At 46.4% G+C, this 24,264-nt stretch overlaps 1 protein-coding gene across 2 annotated transcripts in view; it reads left to right on the top strand.

The window, feature by feature from the left end:
- The first annotated feature begins 1,067 nt into the window (after positions 1 to 1,067).
- Positions 1,068 to 24,264, top strand: part of LOC146173359 (venom metalloproteinase antarease-like TserMP_B) — a 36,299-nt gene continuing 13,102 nt past the window's right edge. The window contains exons 1-8 of one of the 2 annotated variants that reach the window (XM_084585633.1): positions 1,068 to 1,176; positions 1,795 to 1,845; positions 8,513 to 8,649; positions 10,060 to 10,131; positions 10,621 to 10,742; positions 18,865 to 18,911; positions 20,235 to 20,343; positions 23,036 to 23,203. In XM_084585633.1, coding sequence (XP_084441759.1) covers positions 1,071 to 1,176; positions 1,795 to 1,845; positions 8,513 to 8,649; positions 10,060 to 10,131; positions 10,621 to 10,742; positions 18,865 to 18,911; positions 20,235 to 20,343; positions 23,036 to 23,203 — 812 coding nt within the window. In that variant the 5' untranslated portion in view covers positions 1,068 to 1,070. The remainder of the gene's footprint in view (positions 1,177 to 1,794; positions 1,846 to 8,512; positions 8,650 to 10,059; positions 10,132 to 10,620; positions 10,743 to 18,864; positions 18,912 to 20,234; positions 20,344 to 23,035; positions 23,204 to 24,264) is intronic. The other variant, XM_084585634.1, reaches the window with a different exon arrangement.

Here is a 24,264-nt window from a genome sequence, read left to right as displayed (position 1 = left end):
AAATGTTGACCACCTGGGGTTCTGTAACGTGCACTGACATCGCACAACACGCGGGCGACTTGCTTTTCGCCTCCATCGAAAAGCGACCATTGCGGCCAAGATTCGATCCCGCATTCTTGTGCGCGGAACTCTAGCGCCCTAACCACTGCATCACCGCAGTGGTGTCGATGCATTATTATGCATATTTTGTATCGAATGCAAAAGAATCGAATCGATTATTAAGTAAACTTCACCCCTGTCAGAACAATAAAGGGCGATAAAGGTTATGAAATTTAACATTAATCTTTTAAATCAGAGCCTAGGTGCCATTAATTTAATTCTGTTAACTCGCTATATCGCTCTTATCCTGGGAAACGGGGACCGTGCTTTCAAGCAGCTGTAAGATAGTCAATATGTTTTAGGTTCTCTATTCCTAAACCTCCCTTACGTACGTTAGCAGGAAATTTCTTGTATCATCACGAAATGGTGTGATATATAGTACAGTTTTAATGATACCATTATAAACTGAAATATTAATACTATAGATAAAATATATGACAACAAAAATAATAGTAATATGCAATGCAACACAGGTGCAGAAATATTTCGGAGATTGTTATTGTACGAAGCGTTAGATTTCAATCAGATGAACCCCAAAATTAAAGCGCTGCGCTCCACAGCGACTGCCATAACCTTGAGTCTGGCCACCAATAAGCTATTATAGTTTTGGAATATACTATATATCGCGCGACCAGAGTAAGCAACATCGATCTCAAGTAACAAAAAAAAAATATTTCACTTTCCTGCGCTATAGAGAAAATATTTCACTTTTCTGCGCTATAGAGGCCCATGAGTCTAGAAATTCTCATGTCAAGAGAAAGGCCTGTCCATGTCACTAAGATATTTCCCTGTCATTTATTTTTTCACCAGAAAAAGCAAGCAAGGCAGCCGGTATGGCGGCAGGAGGCAGTACAGGTAGTGTTTTAACATGTCTCTTTTCTTCACTGATGACTCGTTTTCATTGGCAGCGGAAGTGTGCTTGAAATTATTAAGAAATTGCTGCTTGGAGAGCGGAAAATGAAGAAATTCTAATGGGAAGAGAAATGTCTTCGTATATCGATAAGCTGTTTCCTTCTTGTTTTGTATCAACGGGAACAGGAAGCCAGACAGGTGGCACGGCTGCTGGAAGCAGTACAGGTAATGATTCTACATGACTCTCTTTCACTTGCATGTTACCCTTTCTAAATGCTTGCGGAACTGTGCTTAAAATTATTAAGACATTACTATTTCATCATCATCATCATCATCATCATCATCATCATCATCACCACCACCACCACCATCGTAATCCCCATTTTCGTTGCGAGATACATGTACAGTCGCGAGCGAAAGTGGCATACTCCACGCGCTGCGAGAAAACTGCCCGCCAGATTTTTCCAACAGAGAGGCAGTTATTTCTGGGACATGCATAAGGTACCCTTCTTGATATATTGCCATCTTATCCAAACAGTCTTGTCTGGCTCATCTTGTTATACAGAAAAAATGCCATCGTTGTAGTTAGCATGGAGTAAAACACTTTTGCTCACGGGTGTACATGAAATTATCACTTAGTACAAAAGAAGGTTCCGAAATATGCACTGTCCGGATGCCCTCAAAAGACAAAATGAATAAAATTCGCGGGTAACTTACTAGCCAGTTATTAAGAGAACAATATACAGGCAAATCGGGTAAAATGGAGGACGATGGTAGAAAAAATTGTAATGTGAAGAGAAATACCTGCACATATTATTAAGCTGTTCCCTTCCTGTTTTGTAGCACCGGAAAAAGGAATCGAGGCAGCGGGCACGGCGGCCGTAAGCAGTACAGGTAGTACACGACTCTTTCCTCCATTTGCATGTTACTCGTTTTTATTGTCGGCTGAAGTGTGCTTGAAATATTAACTGTAGTGAACTCTGCGAAAATATTATGAAGACGAAGATGAACCAGGCGAGGATATCACGATCACAAGGAGAAGAACGACGAAGTGCCGCTGCGCTGCTCGAGCTCGCTTGTGGAGGCCTAGACTGGCTGTGCTCTTGTGTGGTTCTCTGTGAAACTTGGAGAGGGCTATTACCCCTTTTAAAGGACAGTAAACACCCCCTTTCACTTGGTGGAGGTCAGGATTTCCTGCCGCCCTGGAGCTTCGCAGCCGTACACTACCGACAACAGCCATGACCGATGCTACCACTCCTAGTCCAACCGCCTCCTCGTCCCCCGTCTTCTGCGCTGGAGCTTTGCGCCAACGGGACCCTCCAATCTTCAGTGGAACCGGCGACCACGACGTGGAAGATTGGCTATCATCATATGAGCGGGTCAGTACGCACAACAAATGGGACGACGGTCTCAAATTAAATAACGTGATATTCTACCTAACGGACGTTGCGAACCTGTGGTTCCGCAACCACGAGGCCGATATCTCCTCGTGGTCTGCTTTCAAGACCACTTTTTCCGATATCTTCGGCAGGCCTGCAGTGCGCAAGCTGCGCGCTGAGCAACGCTTGCGCCGCCGTGCACAGCTACCCGGCGAAAATTTTACGAGCTATATTGAAGATGTTGTAGACCTGTGCAAGCGCGTGGACGCTTCAATGACAGAACATGCCAAGACTGGTCATATTTTACAAGGAATCGACGATGACGCGTGCCAGATGATTCTAGCCAGAAACCCAGCAACCGTGGTCGACGTCATCAGTGCATGCCAAAACTTTGAGGAATTACGCAAGCGCCGTCAAATCACTCGTTCTTCGCTTTCACACCAGGAGCCTCTTGCAGCTTTAACAGCTGACGCAGAACAGTCCCCCTTGCTGCAACAAATCAAGCAGTTCGTTCGAGAAGAAGTTGCCCGTCAACTGTCCCTCGTTCCCCATCGTACTGACGCTTCCTCTCCTTTGGCGCCAAAGTTGCAGCAAGTCATCCGCGACCAAGTCGCAGAAGCACTTCCCACGTTCCCGGAAGCTCCTGCTGTTGCTCCCTTGACATACGTCGGAGCACCACTACAATATAGCCAACCATCTGTCCCAGCCCCTTTGACCTACGCGGCAGTGGCTGCGCGGCCTCCGCCTGAGCCGTTACCACCCGTGCAGCCTGTCCTACGCCATGCACCGCTTCCTCAAACGGCTCCGCTTCATCCTGCGACTCCGCGCTATTACAACCCGTGGCGCACTTCTGACAATCGCCCAATTTGTTACTACTGTGGTTGCCCTGGACACGTGGCCCGTCGGTGCCGTCACCGCATGGCTGCGCGTCCCGAGCCTGCGTCTTCGGAGTACTCCCCACAGCTGCTTCGTTCTGCACCGTCTTCGCCTGCATACGCCGCCGAACAGCGTTCGTACACGACCCAACGTTCTCCTTCTCCACGTCGCAGGTCACTGTCACCAATGCGCCGGCGACCACCCCCTGCTGATGAGGGAAACTAAGTTCCGCGGTTCATGAGGCGAGAACTGCGTGCTCTGCGAAAAGCTCAAGGCCTCATATTTTGCCCACGAACGTTATAGCAATCTCTATCGATGGTCTGTCTTTACATGCGCTGGTCGATACAGGTGCTGCAGTGTCTGTGATTCATGAGCGATTTTGCCGACGATTACGAAAAGTTACAACGCCATTTAACGGTTTGTCGCTCCGCACTGCCAGCGAAGAGAGGATTGCACCTTTAGCAGCATGTACAGCGCGTGTCGTCATTGAAGGTCTTTTGTACAGTGTAGAGTTCGTAGTTTTGTCGTCTTGTTCTCACGATGTGATCCTTGGATGGGACTTCTTGTCCAAAAATAACGCCGTGATCGATTGCGCCCGAGCTGAAGTGGAATTTTCTGCACTGTGCGACGTACTGCACGACGACAACCGTTCAGTGTGTCCTCAAAAGCTCGCCATCGCTGAAGATGTCGACGTAGCTCCAGAAGCTTGTGCCCTTGTGCCTCTTTCGTGTCCTGCCGTGTCAGCCGTTACTGTTCTATTTACGCCGTCTGCATCCTTCATCTACCGCAAGCACCTGCCGCTGCCGTCTGCTGTTCTCGATGTTCACCGTGGCTTCACGAAGCTACTCATCTACAATCCGTCTCCGCGCCCGATTACTTTACTACGTGGGGAATCTCCCGGTTCTATTGAACCAGCCCACCTTCTCTCTGACCTGGATGCCTCCGAGACCAACCGTGGTAACTACATCGATGCTCTGCAGTCCGATCCGACGCCTGATTCGTTGCCAGAAGACTTCTTCCGAACCGCCATCGATGACGCCCTTCCTTCCACCTACCGGACGCAGCTTGTGGCCCTTTTACAGACGTTTCGCTCCGCGTTCGACGCCGCCCACACTCCTCTCGGCCGCACTTCAACAGTCGCGCATCACATTCAGACCGGCTCTAACACGCCTTTTCGACAGCGCCCCTATCGTGTGTCAGCGGCAGAGCGTCGCGTGATCAATGAGCAAGTTGAGGACATGCTAAAACGTGGTGTGATCCGTCCATCTCAAAGCCCCTGGTCTTCACCAGTGGTACTAGTAAAGAAGAAAGATGGCGCAGTTCGCTTTTGTGTTGACTACCGGCGCCTGAACAAAATTACCCACAAGGACAATTACCCCCTGCCGCGTATAGACGACGCTCTTGATTGCCTCCAAGGTGCCGAGTACTTTTCCTCTCTTGATTTACGTTCCGGTTACTGGCAAGTACCAATGGCCGCCTGTGACAGAGAGAAGACCGCATTTGTGACCCCGGATGGCCTCTATGAATTTAATGTAATGCCCTTCGGTTTGTGCAACGCGCCCGCCACATTCGAGAGGATGATGGATAACATCTTGCGGAAGTTCAAGTGGCACATCTGCCTCTGCTACCTGGACGACATTGTTGTCTTTTCCACCGACTTCGCCACGCACCTAGAGCGCTTGCGGCAAGTTTTGGTTTGTCTTACTGACGCCGGCCTACAACTAAATCTTAAGAAGTGTCACTTCGGTGCCCGGGAGTTGACCATTTTGGGGCACATCGTCTCTAAGGAAGGTGTTCGCCCTGATCCGGCCAAGCTGCGCGCAGTGGCGGAGTTTCCTAAGCCGGTCTCGCTCAAGCAACTTCGAAGCTTCATTGGTCTATGCTCCTATTTTCGGCGCTTCGTGCGGAATTTCGCTTCTATAATTGCACCCCTTACGAAGCTACTCGGGGGAAACAGTGACTTAACTGCGTGGTCGGTCGAGTGCGACGAAGCGTTCACCACATTGCGCCGTCTTTTGACTTCGCCACCAATCCTTCGCCACTACGACCCCACAGCACCTACCGAGGTCCATACTGATGCGAGTGGCGTTGGCCTCGGAGCGGTATTGGCTCAACGGAAAAATGGCTTTCAAGAATACGTCGTCGCGTACGCGAGTCGCGTCCTCTCCAAAGCTGAATGCAACTACTCAGTTACGGAGAAGGAGTGTTTGGCCATTGTGTGGGCACTAACCAAATTCCGACCCTACCTGTATGGTCGCCAGTTTGACGTCGTCACGGACCACCACGCGTTATGTTGGCTGTCCTCTCTTAAAGACCCGTCCGGCCGCCTCGCACGATGGGCTCTCCGCCTTCAGGAATTTGACATCCGCGTTATATATCGATCTGGCCGTAAACACATGGACGCCGACGCTCTGTCTCGTTCTCCCCTAACCATCGCACCTATTTGCTCCTCGGCGGCTGATCCCGTCCTCTCGTCTCTAACACTCGCTGATATGCCTGCGGAGCAGCGAAAAGACCCGTGGCTCGCATCTCTTATCGACATCGTGTCCGCTTCTCCAAACGCTGCGCCTTCTCGGACTTTACGCCGTCAAGCACCACACTTTGCCCTACGAGACGGTCTTCTCTACCGCCGCAATTATATGCCTGATGGTCGACGGTGGCTTCTCGTCATTCCCCGCCATTTACGACAAGAAATTTGCGCCTCTTTCCATGCCGACCCTCAGTGTGCCCATCCTGGTGTAGTGAAGACGTTTCAAAGAATCTCTCAACGCTACTATTGGCGCGGCATGTACGGTTATATTCGCAAATACGTCCGCTCCTGCATCGCCTGTCAGCGCCGCAAGTCACCAACACCTCGTGCTTCTGGCCCCTTACAACCACTTCCATGCCCGGCCCGCCCTTTTGACCGCGTTGGCGTTGACCTTTACGGGCCACTTCCCTGCACGGTCTCTGGGAACCGGTGGATTATCGTCGGCATTGACCACCTCACCCGGTATGCCGAGACCGCCGCTTTACCCGCCGCTACTGCCCGTGAAGTTGCCCTATTCTTACTACATCATTTTGTTCTTCGCCACGGCGCGCCGCGAGAGCTGCTGAGTGACCGAGGACGCGTCTTCCTTTCCAACGTCGTTGAAGCTCTACTGGCCGAATGTCGCATCATACATCGGACCACAACAGCCTACCACCCTCAAACTAACGGGCTGACGGAGCGCTTCAATCGTACTCTTGGAGATATGCTCACAATGTACGTTGCCGCTGATCAGACCAACTGGGACGCTGTTCTTCCTTTCGTGACGTACGCATACAATACCGCCACGCAGTCAACCACTGGATTTAGCCCTTTCTTCCTGCTTTATGGGCATGAGGCATCGTCCACGATGGACACTATTTTACCATATCGTCCTGACTCCTCCGAGTGGACACTCCTTTCAGACGTTGCCAAACATGCGGAAGAATGCCGCCAGTTAGCCCGCAGTTTAACATCGGAATCGCAAGGCCGCCAAAAGTATCGTCACGACAAAGATCAGACGCCACACGTTTTCCCTACAGGATCCCTTGTTTGGCTCTGGGTTCCTGCCACCCCTCCGGGATTGTCATCAAAATTTCGAACCGAGTACCACGGCCCCTACCGCATTGTTCGCCAAACCTCCCCTGTGAATTACATCGTGGAGCCACTCACTCCCTCTTCAGACATGCGTCATCGCGGCCGCGAAACTGTGCACGTGAGCCGCCTCAAAACATACTACGATCCGCTCCTCTTGCCCTCACCCTAAGTCGCCAGGATGGCTCCTCTTCGCTCCGGGGGAAATTGTAGTGAACTCTGCGAAAATATTATGAAGACGAAGATGAACCAGGCGAGGATATCACGATCACAAGGAGAAGAACGACGAAGTGCCGCTGCGCTGCTCGAGCTCGCTTGTGGAGGCCTAGACTGGCTGTGCTCTTGTGTGGTTCTCTGTGAAACTTGGAGAGGGCTATTACCCCTTTTAAAGGACAGTAAACACCCCCTTTCATAACAAATTAATATTTGGAGGATGGAGCCAGAAAAAACCGTAATATGAAGAGAAAGGCATGTAAACGCTAGAGGTTAGGGCGGTGTTGTATATTAAGAGCACCTTGCGCACCAGCTCGTCGTCGCGCAATGCTGCGATGCCAGTTCCTACATCTTTTATGACTCGCCGCGGTGCGTCGATACTTAAGCAGCTTGACAGCTGGACCCAAGAACGCGGAACCGAATCCCGACCCTTGCGGCTGCTTTTCGATGGAGGCGGAAAGCAATGGTAAAACCGCAAAATATCTGTCAAAATCGGGGCGGCGTTTTCTTTCCAGCATCGCAGGCGGCTTGTCACGTGGAAATAGAGCAAGGCCGTCTGAATTCTTCAGCTAAAATCGTGTTGCCACCAGAAGCGAAACGAACGAAGACCGCGGAGAGCGCAGCTCGCTAGGAAGCCACGCGCACCATCATGCGTCAGAACAATTTGACTCAGTCGCATCTTCACATATGCTTCTCCTCCGTCACCTTTCCTGCATATAATTAATTAGTAACTCAAAAATAGAACGATTGACGGTATTACGGTATGCTAAGCAGTCACGTACTTCTCAAGCGTTGTCGAATATGTGCCGTCTTTGCCAAAAGTAACCAGGCTGCACGGTTTGCTCTTTAGCCCCGTAGTTGAGCGTTTATAGGACATGCCAAATTATTAATCACCTGTACGGAAATAAATGTCCTTATTAGTATATGTAAAGACCATTTTTTGCCTTTTGGAATAGATCAAGGGCTTCAAACACGGCTGAGAAGCGAACTCTGCAGCCTGGTTACTTTTGGCAAAGACGATACCTTTTTGTGAGGACCGCAAAATGACAAGATGATTAGGTTTGGTTTGGTTTGGTTTGTGGGGTTTAACGTCCCAAAGCGACTCAAGCTATGAGAGACGCCGTAGTGGAGGACTCCGGAAATTTCGACCACCTGGGGTTCTTTAACGTGCACTGACATCGCACAGCACACGGACGCCTTTCTTTTCGTCTCCATCGAAAAGCTGCCGCCGAAGCCGGGATTCGATCCCGCGTCCTTGGGAACAGTAGTCGAGCGCCGTAACCACTGCGCCACACCGGTGGGGTTACAAGATGATTAAAAAAATGATTAAAAAAATGTTTAGCTCAACTGTCTGCGCTGGTATAATGTGAAAGTTGGGAGGTGACCTGACATTGGTAGCTGTCTTGGAAGCTAGCGCAATATACGCCTAATTCAGGCTCATGTATTAGATGTATCGTTCTCTTTCTAAAGTCTACCTTTCTTTCTCTTTCAGACCAAACAGGGAATAAAAGTAATGACCAGCCCGAAACGTTCCGTGTCGAAATCTGCTTCCTTGTAACCGACGAGTACCGCGGAGCGTTCAACACGATAGAGGAGCTGATCATCTATGTTGCCATTTTGGTGAATGCGGTAAGAGAGATGTAATCTATTGTAGAGGCGTATTTGTTAGTTACAACTTAAGGCTTCAGCTTTCAGGAATAAGAAACAAAAATTGGCTCTCAGCGACAAGAAAAGAAAGGGAAAATGTAATTTCAATTGGTTTGGCAGTCATAAAATACACGCATTTTTGGCCGTTTCAGAACTGGGCTTTCAGGAAGCACAGGAAAAGCGGTTTGAGTTTAAAGTGTAACAAGAAAACACTTATGAAATCCATGCTAAGGCTCAGAAGGAAATCTGTCAAGATTTTTCAAATTTTGGCAACTGCGCACTAAATTTGTCCCGAGGCTCGACTCTGGACCACCGTGTTGCCGCAGTATTCATGTGTTAACCTAAATAACCTTAATATTTGACATTAAAAGAGAAATTGATAACAAATCTTATTGCCATTTGGAGCCAATTTTCATAATTTCTCGAATGATGAAGATGCGACGACGTACGGGCCTGTATAGCGTGCAACTAAGTTGAACAAGAACACACTTATAGCCCGTTCACACTTGCGATTCGCAGCGGTCGCGCGACCTTTTTGGTCGAAAAGCGACAGTTGCAAATGATCGCATCGGTCGAAAAGCGACTGCCGCGGGCCGTTCGGGCACTGCTCGATTTCCAGTCGCGCGACTACTAGTCGAAAACCATTTCACCAATCAGCGAGATCCCGGAGTACTCGAACAAGCACTTTCTCAATGCAATTAAAGAATACCCCTACCTTTTCAACAAACGGTACCCGGAATACAAAGGCAGGGAGATAGGATATGGCCTGGGAGGAGATTGGAAAGATATTCGAACTATCCGGTAAGTACCATGAACTTTTGAGAAATGGGTTTTTCACGCAGGTGCAACATTTTATATTGACACCACGGTGATTGACACCGTCTATTCATCGTCGGCGTTCTCCTGGTAACATGAGAGCGCGGCATGCGTACCGGCTCGCCTGAAAAAGCTGAAGTGTCTGGCAAGCGGCAGCTACCGACGTTCACTGTTATCGCCCAGCAGCTCTCCTACTCCCAACTCGTTCGGAAGGCGACTGTCGCAAGTGTGAACACGGTAGTGGCGAGCTCCTCTCCTCTGGTCGCAAGTGTGAATAAGGGCTTAGTGTTTCATATTTTGGCATTTTTCATTGAACTTTGTTACCACTCTTCGGCTTCTATGCTTCGAGATGCAAAATTATTAATTAGCGGTCTTCTTATCTCAGCTTCGCCGTAAGATAAGCCTATTTCACTTTGAAGAAACCTGAGCATGCACATTTGTGCGCCAGCATTTTAGGAACAGGACATGACATTTTGATTGCACTTTGGAATATGAAGTGGAGGTTGAAAATTTCTTCCATTGAAATAGATCGCCAAAAGAGAGGTGCTTATGCCCTCTTTTTTTTATCGTCACCAGGTCAAGCTTAGATATCTTGATACGAAGGATCCAAGGATAAGATTTCAATTCAATGGTATCGATATGCTTAAGGTAAGTATGTACGCTATTTACGTTCTCACTATTTACGGTGAACTGACATAAGCTATTTAGCATGGGTTCTAGAACGTATTTCTTGTTTATGGTGCCGCATCCGATATGCACCTCACACGTTATCTGATCTAAATTTCCTGGCTATACCAGGCTCTGCTTTCCCATGGATCGGTACTCGATATGTGAGATTAACTAGGAAGAAAAAAGATGTGTTTGTAACGTTGACGCTGCTAAGAAATATATTGTCTTTTGTTAAGCCCGCCGCTTATATTCCTAAACTTTATTTAAGCATGTTCAACTGGCGAATTTTTTTCTGATAGGCTAAGAAACATTTTTTTAAAAGTGAAATATCAGGCAGTTTTACGAAACTTTTTTTGACAGCACAACATTGTCTTATGTTTTATTTTTTCCCTGCTCATTTTGTGCCAGTCCTATTATCTCTTCTTGCCAACTTGTAGTGACTTCTGTGACGCATGCTGTTTATTTCAGGAGTCTGAATTCGTCGTCTACTACGGAAATGACGTCGACGCCACTGAAACTCTCATCAACCTTGTAAGAAAGATAAAAGCTGGTCAATACGGTAGCTGTGATGCAGTTTTTGTTCTCACAAGGTAACGAAACTTGAGACAGCGAGCGAAGCGTCTGAACGCATTTGTCGCATTCTCATCTCAATGTGCTGATGCTTACAGATGCCCCTGAAATATATTTCACCCTTTCGTGTTCTTCAATCAAGTCAAAATAGTGTTCGTGATCTGGAAAACACTTTTTAGTTTCAGTGTAATCCGGCTCATTTCCACGGTTCAATCAACACTTAATCCGATTGAGACTTGATCAAAGTCGTCAAATGGGAAGGTGACAAGGGAATTAAATCCGCGGTTTCTGGGTTAGATACGAGTCAGACGTGTATACTGTCGTGTCTTGCGAGGGGAAACGACACTGGAGCCGAGGTGCAACAAGAACTCGGGTTTATTGTCATCCGGCCGTCAGACCGCACGTCCCGCTGGTCGACGACTGCCCGTGCAAAACCAACACGCATGTGCTTATATCGAGATACAGACAGGCAAGGGGGCGGTGCCCAAATACCGGCACGTGGCCGTGAGTTGGCCGTTTGCTTATCGTGATACAAATACTACATTCCCCCTGCCCTAGACGATGCATGCTCTCATTACACATGGTTGACATTTATAACAAACGGTTAGTTTTTATACAGAAATAAGAGAAACAAGTGGACGGTTCAAACTCTAGTTCCAAAAGTTGGTTGACATAATCACGGCACTGATGTGTACCGATCCGGCGGACGTCCTTCCCTTGTCGGATACCGATGTCGTGTTGAGGCTTCGTAGCCCCTGTCGCCAGGAGAAGACCCCGAGTCGTGATCGTTGTCTTCGGAACCGAGGGCTTCCGTCGATACTCCGCCTCCTGCGGCAAACGCCCCTGGATCTTCCTCAACTGTGCCCGCTGCTTGTTTCGGCGGCTGCATAGCACTTTGTTCATCAGTGCCCGTCGATGACCCCGATGGTTGCCACGGCTGACAGGAGTCCTCACCATGGGCGCCACAACCGTGGTCTGCAGACGTTGCCTCCGGGTCTGCCTGCCTTGTGCGTATGTGGTCCTGATGCCTCTTCCACTCCATGACCCCACGTGGTGTTGTCACCTGTAGTACCTAAGACACTGGCCCCGAGCGTGACGTCACCGTTGCCTCTAACCATCTTGGACCTACTCTAGAATTCCTCACAAACACTTTGACCCCAGCGAAAAAACTTCTCGGAAGTTCTCTTCGACTGCCAGTTTGTCGAAATTGCTTTTGCTCGACCACTGAACGAGTACTAGGCTTAAGTAAATCGAGTCGTGTTCTGAGAGGTCGCCCGATCAAAAGCGAAGCCGGAGATTGCTGGGTGGTTGCGTGAGGTGTATTCCGGTACGCTAGAAGGAAACTGGCTAGTCGCTCATCAATGGGCCGGGCTCTGTTGTCCTTTCGCAGGGCTTCTTTAACTGTTCGTACAAATCTTTCAGCCAAACCGTTACTTGACGCGTGATATGGCGCGGACCGTACATGTTTTATTCCGTTCATCTTGAGGAATAACTGAAATTCTTCGCTGCAAAACTCGGCCCGTTGTCTGACACGATGACCTCGGGCAATCCAAAACGGCTGAAGAGGTCACGCAGCTTACCGATGGTAGCTTCTGCCGAGGTCGACGGCATCAGGAAAACCTCCGGCCACTTTGAATGAGCGTCTACCGCCACCAAAAAGTTGCGCTGAAGAAACGGGCCAGCAAAATCCAAGTGGAGTCGGGCCCATGGCCTCGTAGGCCAAGCCCACGGATGAAGGGGAGCTTGGGTAGGCAGTGCTCGTTGCTGCTGGCGGGCCGCACACGTTTTCACGGTGCTCTCCAAGTCGGCGTCAATTCCTGGCCACCAGACGTAGCTCCGGGCCACTTCCTTCATTCGCACTACTCCAGGATGCCCCTCGTGCAGCTCGTCCAGGACTGTCTTCTGTAAATAAGGGGGAACCACAATGCGCATTCCCCAAAATAAACATCCTTGGTTAACCGACAACTCCAGTCTTTTTGAAACGAATGGTTTCATCTCATCAGCCACTCGCTCGGGCCATTGACCCGTTACCGCGTGAAGAACCTGCCGTAAGGTAGGGTCACGTGATGTTTCCCGCGCAATGTCCGAGCTTGTTATCGGGAAAGTCTCCCACCGAAGTGCGTAGCAGGCGGTTACTTCGTCGTCCTCTTCCTTCTCGCCACTCCCGGGCAGCGGTAGACGTGACAGACAGTCTGCCTCTACGTTGCTTTCCCCTGAACGATATACTATATCGTAACGGTAGGCAGACAGCGTAATTGCCCACCTCTGCAAACGAGCCGCGGCAATGCTTGGTATTCCTGCTTTGGGACCGAGTATCGTCTGTAAAGGCTTGTGATCAGTTACCAAGCTGAACTCTCTACCGTAAATATAGTAATGGAACTTCTTAATTCCGAAGACTAAGGCGAGCGCTTCTCTCTCTAACTGGCTGTAGTTCCGTTCACTCGGCGATAATGTGCGTGATGCAAACACGATCGGCCGCCTGGAACCATCTTGTTCCACTTTCGATAATACTGCACCCAGTCCATAAGATGAGGCATCGCACACTACCTGAAGCTGAGCTTCCAGATCGTAATGTGTCAGCACCGGCGTTTTTATTAGCAGCCTTTTTATCTTTTTGAATGCTATGTCGCACTGTTCACTCCAGACCCACGGCACATTCTTGCGCATAAGCTGATTCAGTGGGAAGATGACTGTTGATAACTCTGGCAAAAATTTTCCGTAGTATGTCACCATGCCCGTAAACGTTCTCAGCTGTTTCTTATCGGCTGGGACGGGGGCTTCTAATACGGCCTTTACCTTCTCTGGTGATGCTGCAATTCCTTGTTTACTGACCACGTGACCCAGAAACTGCAATTCTGGTTTCAAAAATTCACACTTCTCGGCCTTAATCCGCACTCCTCTTTCGTGCAACCTGTTCAGTAACGCATCCAGGTTCACTAGGTGCTCCTTTTCGTTCCGGCCCGTGACGAGAATATCATCTAGGTAGCATATCACACCTTTCAATCCTTTTAACATGTTGTCCATTATCTTTTGAAAAATCGCAGGCGCGCACGCCACCCCGAAGGCTAAGCGATTTACTGCATACAGTCCTTCGTGCGTGTTGAGGGTGGTACTCGCGCGAAACCTTGTCCATTACCACTTGCTGATACGCTCTACTCAGGTAAATCTTCGAGAACACCTGCCCTCCGGAAAGTGTGGCCAAGATTTCTTCGATCTTGGGCAAGGGGTAGCTGTCAATGTTTAAGCAAGGGTTCAAAGAGGCCTTATAATCTCCGCAGATGCGTACGCTGCCATCTTTTTTTACCACAGGTACAATTGGTGAGGCGAAAGCACTGTTCGAAATGGGCTCGATCACGCCCAGACTAACTAGTTTTTCCAGTTCTTTCTCCACCGCTTCTTTCAGTGCGAACGGAATGCTTCTAGCTTTACAAAACTTTGGATGCTGTTCTGGCTTCAGGGAAAGTTGAGCTTGCTCACCTTGAATTTCGCCGAGTTCGTCATTGAACAACTGCTGATGTCGGTTTAAGACTTGTTTCAAGTCCCGGTGGTCTTGCGCACCCAAGTAATTAACGCTACTCCAATTGAGCCTGAGCTGATATAACCAGTCTCGTCCTATGAGAGCAGGACCCTCCTGGCAGAGAATGTGCAGAGGTAGCTGGAGAGACTGGTGCTGATGCTTCACGTTTACTGTTGCCACTCCTTTCGGGCGCACGCACTCCCCTGTGTACGTACGAAGCAACACCGATGCCGGGCGTAACTTCATCTGTGGGAAGCGTGAGCGAAATAAACTGTACGGCATCACTGACACTGCTGCTCCAGTGTCCAGCTCCATGTCAAACGGCATTCCCTGAATACACAGCGTAAAGCGTATCGGCTCTTGACGTGGTTTCTCGAGCGTTGTTTGCAACAGTGGCTCGATGTCTTCCTCGGTCTCGAACACGCCGAAGCTTTGCCTCCGGAAGTTTCCATTTCGTGCGTCTTGCCCGCTCGCTTTCGAAGGGTGCGAATCAGATTCAAGCTGGGAGCGGCAGACTTTTTGAATATGTCCTACTTGGTGGCATTTAAAGCAAGTCGCTGTTCGGAACCGGCAAGCCCGGTTGCGATGACGCAAGCCACATCGACTGCATGGTGAACCGTTGCGTGCAAGGGACTCTTCTGCAGAAAACTTCTGAAGGTCTTCCTGGGTTGCACTGCTAGATCGGCATTCTGTGACGTTCTTGGAAGCAGCCTCAACGGATAAGGCTATCTCAACCGCCTTTTTTAAAGTCAGAGATGCATCCTCAACAAAAAGCCTCTTCTGGATGCCAGCGCTAGCAATACCACATACAAATCTGTCTCTCAGAGTTTCTTCTAAGTTAGCTCCAAAGTTGCATGTGTCTGCAGATTGCTTGAGGCCTGCCACGAACTGCGCGATGCTCTCCGTTTGTTGTTGCGTTCTTCGGTGAAACCTTGCTCTTTCCGCAATAACCGATGGCTTGGGTGACAGATGCTCTCGTAATGCTTTCTGCAGTTCTGACAAAGACTGACTAGCAGGAGCGTTCGGGGCAATCAAACTCTTCAATAACTTGTACGTCTTCGGACCCACGATACTCAGGAAGGCATCTACTTTGTTCTCGTCTGGAATCTTATTCACTCTAAGGAATGCATTAATCCTTTCTTCGTAAGTTTCCCAATCCGACTGAGATTCATCGAAAGATTCCACTTGCCCAATCGTGACCATCCTGGCTGTTTCCGAGTCGCTCCGTCGTTGTCCTTCTTGTACGCTTGGCTGAATATCCGTCTTCACGGTCCCCGTGGGATCGGTCATCGTTCTGCTTCAGAATCCCATCCTCGTCGCCAAAAAGTTGTCGTGTCTTGCGAGGGGAAACGACACTGGAGCCGAGGTGCAACAAGAACTCGGGTTTATTGTCATCCGGCCGTCAGACCGCGCGTCCCGCTGGTCGACGACTGCCCGTGCAAAACCAACACGCATGTGCTTATATCGATATACAGACAGGCAAGGGGGCGGTGCCCAAATACCGGCACGTGGCCGTGAGTTGGCCGTTTGCTTATCGTGATACAAACACTACATATAGCTTAGGCCATGCAAAAACCTTTGGGCGGCTCGGTTCAAGCGGGGCGTTATATCTCGGTCGAGTGGTCATCTTCATATAATGGCAGCTTACAAGTGTATGTTATATGTTAATACTATAGTTTTGTAGAGCTGCTTTAATTTTTGTCATCATCATTTTGTCGATATTATGAATGCAATGCCCACCTGATATGGTCTCAACTAGAGACTGGCAGTATTGTAAATAAATAAAAAAATTACGGTTAAGTTATAACAGGGACAGAAATGAAGAGAGTAGTGAGTTAGCAAGTAGTAAAGTGCATGCAAGACGGGTATAAGTAAATTGAAAAAGGGGAGCCGTAGATGGGAGCTATTAACGTGGCCGCGTCGTGCCCTTAAAGGTGGAGCTGAAGGAATGTACAAAATATCTGCTGCGAAATACGCTTAACAGAAGAGGGACGCCTCCACGTCACCCGCTCATCTCTTGACGTTAAGTCGTTGAAAAAAGAATGGTGGTTCAGGCAGGTGTCAAGAAAACGGCTTTCTTCAAACAATAGGGAACTGGGAAATGACTGAGTGCCAGTTGAAAGATAGTATGGGGAGAGGCCGTTTAGAGTAGGCTCTAACTGCAGGTATAGACAAGCATGTCTCAAATTCTTTTCTTATGTACTGTGATAGTCAGCACTTCAGCCATCGACATGCACCAGTACGTTGTGCGACGAAGACAAAGAAGAAGTACGCTGGGCTCGCCGTTGCAAGGTCCTCTCCTCACAGCTCTCTATCTGAGCGTCAATAAACGCCCTATTACAATTGGTGGAGGTGCTGGGTATCGATCCCCGTACCTCTCGCATAATAAACGCCCTATTACACTTAGTATATTGCAAAACTAAAACCCATGGAGATAAGCGCTCAAATTTCCCATTACCGGATTTCGTGCTCCTTGGCTAATTGTTTTAATGTGTACAAAGTTGTAATTTGATAATTGTGAGCTGTTTTTTGATCGATCTGTATAAATGTCTGTTTATCGTTTTCTTTACCTAAGCTCAGTGCATGTAACCATTTTCATGTCCACATTTTTTTTAAACCGTATGCTGAGGTGCTGTGTGTATTGAGGGGCTAACATTCGTCAGGTTTCCGTGCCTTTTTGTCAGACTCTTAGACAGACCTGTGTTTGTATCTCGTCGGCTTGAAATAAGCTTTTATTCATGCATTTCATAACTACAAAATATACGCTTGGGCAGTCTGCATAGGTATACGCTTATTGTTAGACGGATATTGAGCGCGATACAAAACCTAATAATAAATGATAAAATAAATAAAATGAACCATATTGCTTTTATTTTGTAAGAGGCAATAATTATACTGCGAGACTGGTTGCCATCATTATCAAAGATGGGCCCAGTTTTAAAATTTTTCTTGAATTCACATTGTGGTTCGATATACTGAATTTTAAATATATGAAAAGTCGTTGCTCTGGTTTTCTCGCAACTGCAAGACTTTAAAGGACTTCGTCCCGTGCGGTAATGTCACCAAAACTGCAATAACTTCTACATTATAAAATGCGAAAATGACGTCTATGCACGGGGGCTTAAGAAATTTCACTGACATTATTTTCTGAATTTGAAATGGCGAAAAGCCAACTCAACAAGGTTAGACACGTGGTTTTTCATTACTGATATTTCGAACGAAACGGACGATAAGAATCTGAAGCTGGGCTCAGTGTTGATGTCGACAGCCTTCAATTTCGCACTATATACACGTTGTTCCTTAAAATAGAAAGTAAGCATGGTCATTAAAAATTTGTTTTGTAAGATGGGGGTTTATTGATCAGATCAGCAGGACTCGATCAGCAGGATTAGGCAGATCAGCGGCGAGCACAGGAACAGCGAACGCCGTCAGGTCCAACACGCGCAGCGATCACGATGCCACTGCCTAGAATGTTCCTCGTGTACTTCTTCCTCTTCACAGTTTATTTATTCCAATAATTAAGCTCTGTCGCATAGGCGATATGGATCCTGTTGTAAAATCTACCTGAGTAGACTGCACGAGCGAATCACTAGTAGCTTTTAAAGTGCAAGCTTTTTACGGTTAACAAAATTCAAGCAGTAAATAAAAACGCCTGCCTCTTTTCAGTTTTGAGTTCCATCACTTGCTTGAAGGCATTAGCTTGGAATTCAAGAAGAGGGCTTTGTCGGGCTGGTTGGTTCATGCTGAACTTAAGAAACTGCTCGAACGGACGGGACGTGTAGAAAGGCGCGACAGGCACATGAGCTTACTAACAACCAAATGGTTTACTGCGACACACGGAGCAATATATAGCAGAGAGCCATGTGTCTGTCTCGCCTTTCTACACGTCCCGTTCGTTTGAGCTGTTTCTTCATTCGGTTCAAATAGCTTGAATTGGTCCCCTAAGGAGGCCAATGAAATTACGACTCGACATATTTAGCTAGTTGAAATAGTTTATTAGAAAGGACGCAACAGGCTATTCTCACCTGCAGCCTGAACACAGTTCCATTGTTATTACGTGCTCAAAACGGCGCAAAATCGCTCCGTTGTTTCGCGTAAAACGATGTACGCATGCGTTGATAATTTTTTTAAAAATTGCATTATCGCTTTGCTACTGCAGTGCGAATTGAAAATGCCATATGCCTAATGACTACCCCTAAAACCTCGAACTTCGCTTTCCACGACCGCGTAGTGTATGCTTGATTTTTCACAAGTTCCACGATAAGCACGGCATCTTGAGGCCAGCGTGCCGTAGTGACCGGCGTAGACATATTTGTGCCAATACAATCTCCGCTCATGCGGAATTCTTAAAGTTACAATACAGCTAACTCTTCCTCTCAAGTAAGATCATAAAATTACATATCAATATTACAAAGAAAATTACGGCTAGCAAATATGGCACTGACTGTGTATGTGTATGATTCAGATAATTATGCTACAGCGGGTAGCTTTGAATACAACGTTATTAGCGAGAAGCACGCAGACATCCAGAAGTCTTAAAATGAAACAAAAAAAAGCATTTAAGGATGCACGGAAAATGAGCAACATCCGAATACTAATTACAGTCATTAATCATGATGTTTCAGCAAATCAATCAAAGTTAAGGAAGGAAGCAGTTACTCCGGTGCACAAGGTTAGTGTCGCATCTTTGTAGACATATACCTGAGTGTAGAGAGCAATATATATGAGATATAGTCAAGTGCAGCAATCATATCTGACATAAGCACTAATGCACATCTTGACTTTGTTGACCCTAATGTACTACATAGACGTAAAATTCGGCAGCTTCAAGCTCTTAAGTGGATGCACAAACCTCAGCGTCTTAAGCGGTCTGACGTAAACTGCACAAGATGAAACATAACTGCTCGCGCACTTTTCCCTTGAGTTAGGGAATACATCCGGCAAGCTCATGCTCATGAGGGATGATGACAATTTGAAGAAAAATAAACAAATAATATGAAGGGAAAGGACTTGAAGTATTTTAATGACGGCGGCGGCTGCCAATTAGTCTTCGAAGAAGTAAAATTTGTGGGAAATAATAAATAAAAACTTCACTTGTTCAACGAGAGACCCAGTACTGCTTCCGTTAATGTTCTTTATTGGAAATTACATAGCCCATGCTGTCTGCAGCCCACTTAACATCCATCTTCGTGTGTCAGGATTTCTTTGCATGAACGTTTTCCTTTAATGAACTTGGCATTTTATATATGCGCACTAACGTCACGATCAAAATGTCTTGTTAACGCCTTAGTTGTTTTGTTATATCTTTGCATATCAAAGGTTTCATTATTTAGTAGTTCTAATAGCATTAATATGGCTTTGTTTTCTTTGACAGTTACATTTTTATGCCGTATTTACTGTTATCAGTTTTCAGAAACGATACGTATTTTTTGCCGTACTTATTGTGCGTTTCTTCCTAGAAATTCTTCTCAGCGCGTGCACATATGTCTATCTCCAATGGTCCATCGATTCTTATTCTCATTTGCATAATTCGTCATTTCATCCCCCGTTAGAAATTTTTACGCTTCTTAGAAAGTTTAAAAAGTTGATATTTGGAGCCATGGCAACGATCGGCACTTGTGGACAAGGCTTTTACTATGTTAATCTTCCTTGTTTATGAAACCTTAATTTGCTTTCCCCTTGGCTTGCCAGGTCAAGCGTAGCAATATTCAGGATTCGTATTGCCTTTCTTTTTATTATCAGCTTAATCATATAGTTAAGAAAAATATGCGGCTACCTATCGGCTTCCAATTCTTTTACTTTTACTTGAACTGATTATCTTCAGAAATAAAATTGCCACTAATGAAATGAAGTGGTGCCTTAGCTCTGTTTGCAGAGAAATTATTTATAATTAATAGCTAGCCAAACACATTCATATAGCGGAGGGCGTTAACTTAAATTTGATTTCCTAGAGGAGCTTTTTGGTGATTGAATTTCCACTTTTTTTTTTCTCTAGGAGCTGCTGTGACAGGCGGCGTTTGCACCGAAAAGAAAGTAGGCATTGTAACAGACATACCGCACGCTTACACTGGTGCACGAACTTTATCTCACGAACTAGCTCACACGTAAGTATTTGATATAGTACTTTAAGGGAGGGCCATAGAATTGCACTCGGGCTACGATGTACTCTGTACTAAAGGGGGCTGTCGGTTGTCTACTACCTGTTGGTCTTGAGAGCATGCACTGTCATCATATCTGAGAATCACTGACATCGGTAAATCAAATGCAGATAAGCCGGCCACATTTGTTTTGCAACCGAGCCCTGTTGACATGAAGCTCCAGCGAGTGGTAGATAAAGAGCAAGTTTCTCCCTTTAAGCTAGTCCCTTGCTTTCTTGGAAAATGTTTGTAAAAGAGTTTTTTAACGTCGTCTCATTTTCTCTCCTCCCTCGATGAAAAATGTGCTTGTGAAGGACAGAAATCTGGTTCATACGGGAAATTACAGTGTGGAACCTGTAGTGCGATATTATTAAGGCACAGGTTCTGGAGAAATTCAGGTGTGCGTAGGCGGCGATTCTGCGGGTGAAAAAGTAATGACAATTCGTCTAGCAGGTTGCAGCTTAGCTTGCAAGTGACCTGGTCGGGTGCTGATCCTTCGGCGGATTGTGTGATGTCATGGGATCACATGCTACGGCAGGAAATTATAATTAGAGCAAACTGAGAAAATAAACTAGGAACCCCTGATACGCAATTGTATGACGCCCCAGGGATGATTAGGTGCGTGCGCACGGTTTGGTTAAAGCAGGGCTCTGTATCTATGTAAGGATGTCTTTTTCATATAGTGGTAGTTCAAGTCGATGTAGTAATCATCAATATGGTTGAGAATATAGAGGAAAAAAATGAAATGACTGGCGTTTGAGAAGTTAGCAAAGCGCATGTAGGGAACGCGGCTCCCCAATAGGAACCGCGGACGGGAGACTCTGAAGCTTTCGCGTCATACCAATGAAGGCGGAAGTTAGGGGTTTCCAAAATACTTTTATTTTCCTTATTAGAGTCCCCTCTTCTCGATGTGCGGAGCTCATCGCTGTATGCCACTGCACCAGCATTCCTGGAGGTGTTTCTTGTCATATACCTGTTGATCACATGACCATAATTAGCATATTCGATACCAGGTCAATGCATTTCTATTATCCTTCTTAAGGCATCCAAGATACGTTCCGCACTCAAATCCTGTACACACATAGGCACAGGTCCTTAATTCAGCTTAGTACATGAAACAGTCGCGCAAAATTATGCGTGCTGCTGTCAACGTCACGTCTCTAATGTATCTTTGCTGTGCGCATACGTGCGCTAAAATGCAGTTCGCGTCTGCAACTCTTGCTATACCTGCGTGTCATCGTTGTAGTCAACACCGAATGAGCGTAAAAATGGATGGAATAATGACAATATAATCTAAAGTGCGTTCAAGAATTCGTAGAACACCATTTTCAAAGCTGTAGGCTGCTTCACAGAACAAGAACTGGTTGCGATGTTTATTGGGTTATATGGGAACAAATACGTGGATTTCGTAGTGCAGGTCAGTTTCCCCATTGGTTCGAGACTGTAGCTTTTCAGAAATAAATGTCGATCACATATGACCCACATATGTTTATACAACGAAATGGACTTTATGCAGGAAATGTATTAAACATACGTTCGTAACATAAACAAGATACAATTGATAATTTCTCGTGGTATTTTTGTTAGAAACAAACGTAAAATATGCGTAGTGATGAATGTAATATCGATAGTTTAATAGCCTATGAAGACACGAGAAAGCGAAGCAGATGCAGAACAGCCTTTGCAATGCATGTCGCGCAAGAGACAAAACGCCCAAGATGCAGCTTCTCAAGCATCTCCTGTCAGAAGGCCACTCCATTAGCAACTCCGACTTTGTGTCGTTCTCTCCAGGTGCGGCTGTATTTATAAACTGGAAGGTCACGGGAATTTCTCCCTTCATTCTTTCTCTACACTATAGAGATAGTTATGAAAAACTCCCACATGCGTGTTCAATAACTTTAAGGTCTATTTTTTTTCAGAGATTCGCGGTCTTCGCGGATTCTGAATCATCATTTGTCCTTTCAGAATGATTGATTCGAGGCTGTTTCAAAGGTACTCTTCCATAGAGCATGATTATTTACTTCGGCGTATTACACATAGCGGAGCTCACAACGCTAAAAAGCATGTTAATAATTGCAGCAATTAAGGCAAGTTGGGGCTTGCTGCCTATATTTTTGTTGTTGTCATGGCATCCTGTGCCGTTAAGGCGGAAATCAGTAGAGACTTGCTTAAGTCACAGTCTTTGTAAAAGCAAGAAACGAGGATTTAAATGATGTAAATGTCTTAATGATGCCGCTGTGGAAATACACCAGTGGCAACACTGAACATGGAGCACGAGAAACTGAAGAGAGAGCAGCTTTAAAAAAACGATGGCACATAACAGTCACTGAAGATACATCATCGGATGCATAGTTTCTCTATGGTTCGAGAGTGTATACCGAGTAAGTATGTGAAAGAAGGAACCCCCAAATAATTCGTGTCTTTGAACTTCGCAAATGGAAACCTACTCGGAAGAAATCACATATATGGAAAAGAAATGGCCCTGTCTTCTAGGAGGGCAGAATTTTTTCGAAGCTGTAGATTTAGGTTTTTGTCTTCTTTGCGAAGTGTGCTATAATGAGTTTAATGTTCAATTGTATTGCAGCCTGACAGTTGTTGATAACTAATTTTTTTTTTTGCAGCGAATTGTACAACATTACGCTGTGGTGTTACTTTTCAGACTAGGAGCAGTTCACGATGGTGCCGGCCCCAACGCAAACATTCCAGGCCATCTCGGAGCAAAGACATGCCGTGCAGATAAGGGCTTCCTGATGGGCCGTGGTTACCTCGGCACGAACAAGTACAAGCTGTCCACGTGCTCTAAAAGACAGATCCAAGCTCTCGTAAAGTAGCGTAGTTTTTTTTCTCTATTTCACGAACCACACTGAAGTTAAATCTTAGCATTCACCGGCGAGACTGTGTATGCTCCCGTCATATTTGTTTGTGCAGAGTGGAATTTAGGCTTAAGGTGTTTCATATTTAAAAGTAAGGCATGACTGGTGTAAGAATAGCATGAGAGCAGCGCTACTTTCAGTATCAGCCTCCAGAGCACAAAGAAACCATTTTCAAGTGAGTCGGCAGCACACGCCGACGGTATTAAAACCACATGTTTCTTTTTGAAGTACGGTACAGTGCTGGTTTCTGAATTAAATATGCTCCTGATGTGTCATGCAAGATGCAGCGCTGTTTCTGCTGGCTTACTGCACAGACTTAATGAAGTGCCAGCTGGGTTCTCGCAGCAATGGCTGGGTCTATACTATTGTACTGCGGCAGAGAACAAATAAATATTACTCTTTTAAGAAGTATTTATATAGTGATTTTTATGTACCATTCATTACAAAAATAACACTGGGAATTAGAATACATTGATCTTAGACACTGTTATAATGAGGTAGCTCGATTTGAAACAAATCGGACTTGCCATCCGATCACTTCGAATTGGTTCCAGTTGGTCTCAGTGGCAACCAAAATGACATGGTTCCGTCCGAAAGAATCTGGGTTTTCTACCGCGGCAGCAGGGATGCACTTTGCCTTCTTTCAGGAGTTTTAGAAGGGTTTGAGATTGTGAGAACCTCATGTTTAGCGATGTGAAACCAAACAAACATGCTGCATTACGCAGACGGAACTGAATACATACGGTATATCACGTAACTTGAGCCACTGTTTTAAGTAAACGATTTAGCGCAGCTTTTTAAGCCAGCGACATATTGGTTCCCGTCATGCGCATTCAGAATTTTTTTCAGATGCCACCTAATTAAAAAAGCATCTAGGTATCATTATGGAAAACATTTATTGTTCCCTTTAGGGCCAATAGCGTTTAAAAAAATGAGAGAGGTTAAATTACAACCGATGCAATTTTGTTTGAAAGAACGTACCTTCCGCGTGGTCTATATTGTTTCCGGCATTTAA

The sequence above is a fragment of the Amblyomma maculatum genome, chromosome 11 (genome assembly GCF_055883805.1).
Source record: "Amblyomma maculatum isolate TAMU_Amacu chromosome 11, ASM5588380v1, whole genome shotgun sequence".
NCBI lineage: Eukaryota > Metazoa > Arthropoda > Arachnida > Ixodida > Ixodidae > Amblyomma > Amblyomma maculatum.
The sequence above is the reverse complement of the archived record's forward strand: the minus strand, read 5'-3'. Positions and strand labels throughout refer to the sequence as shown.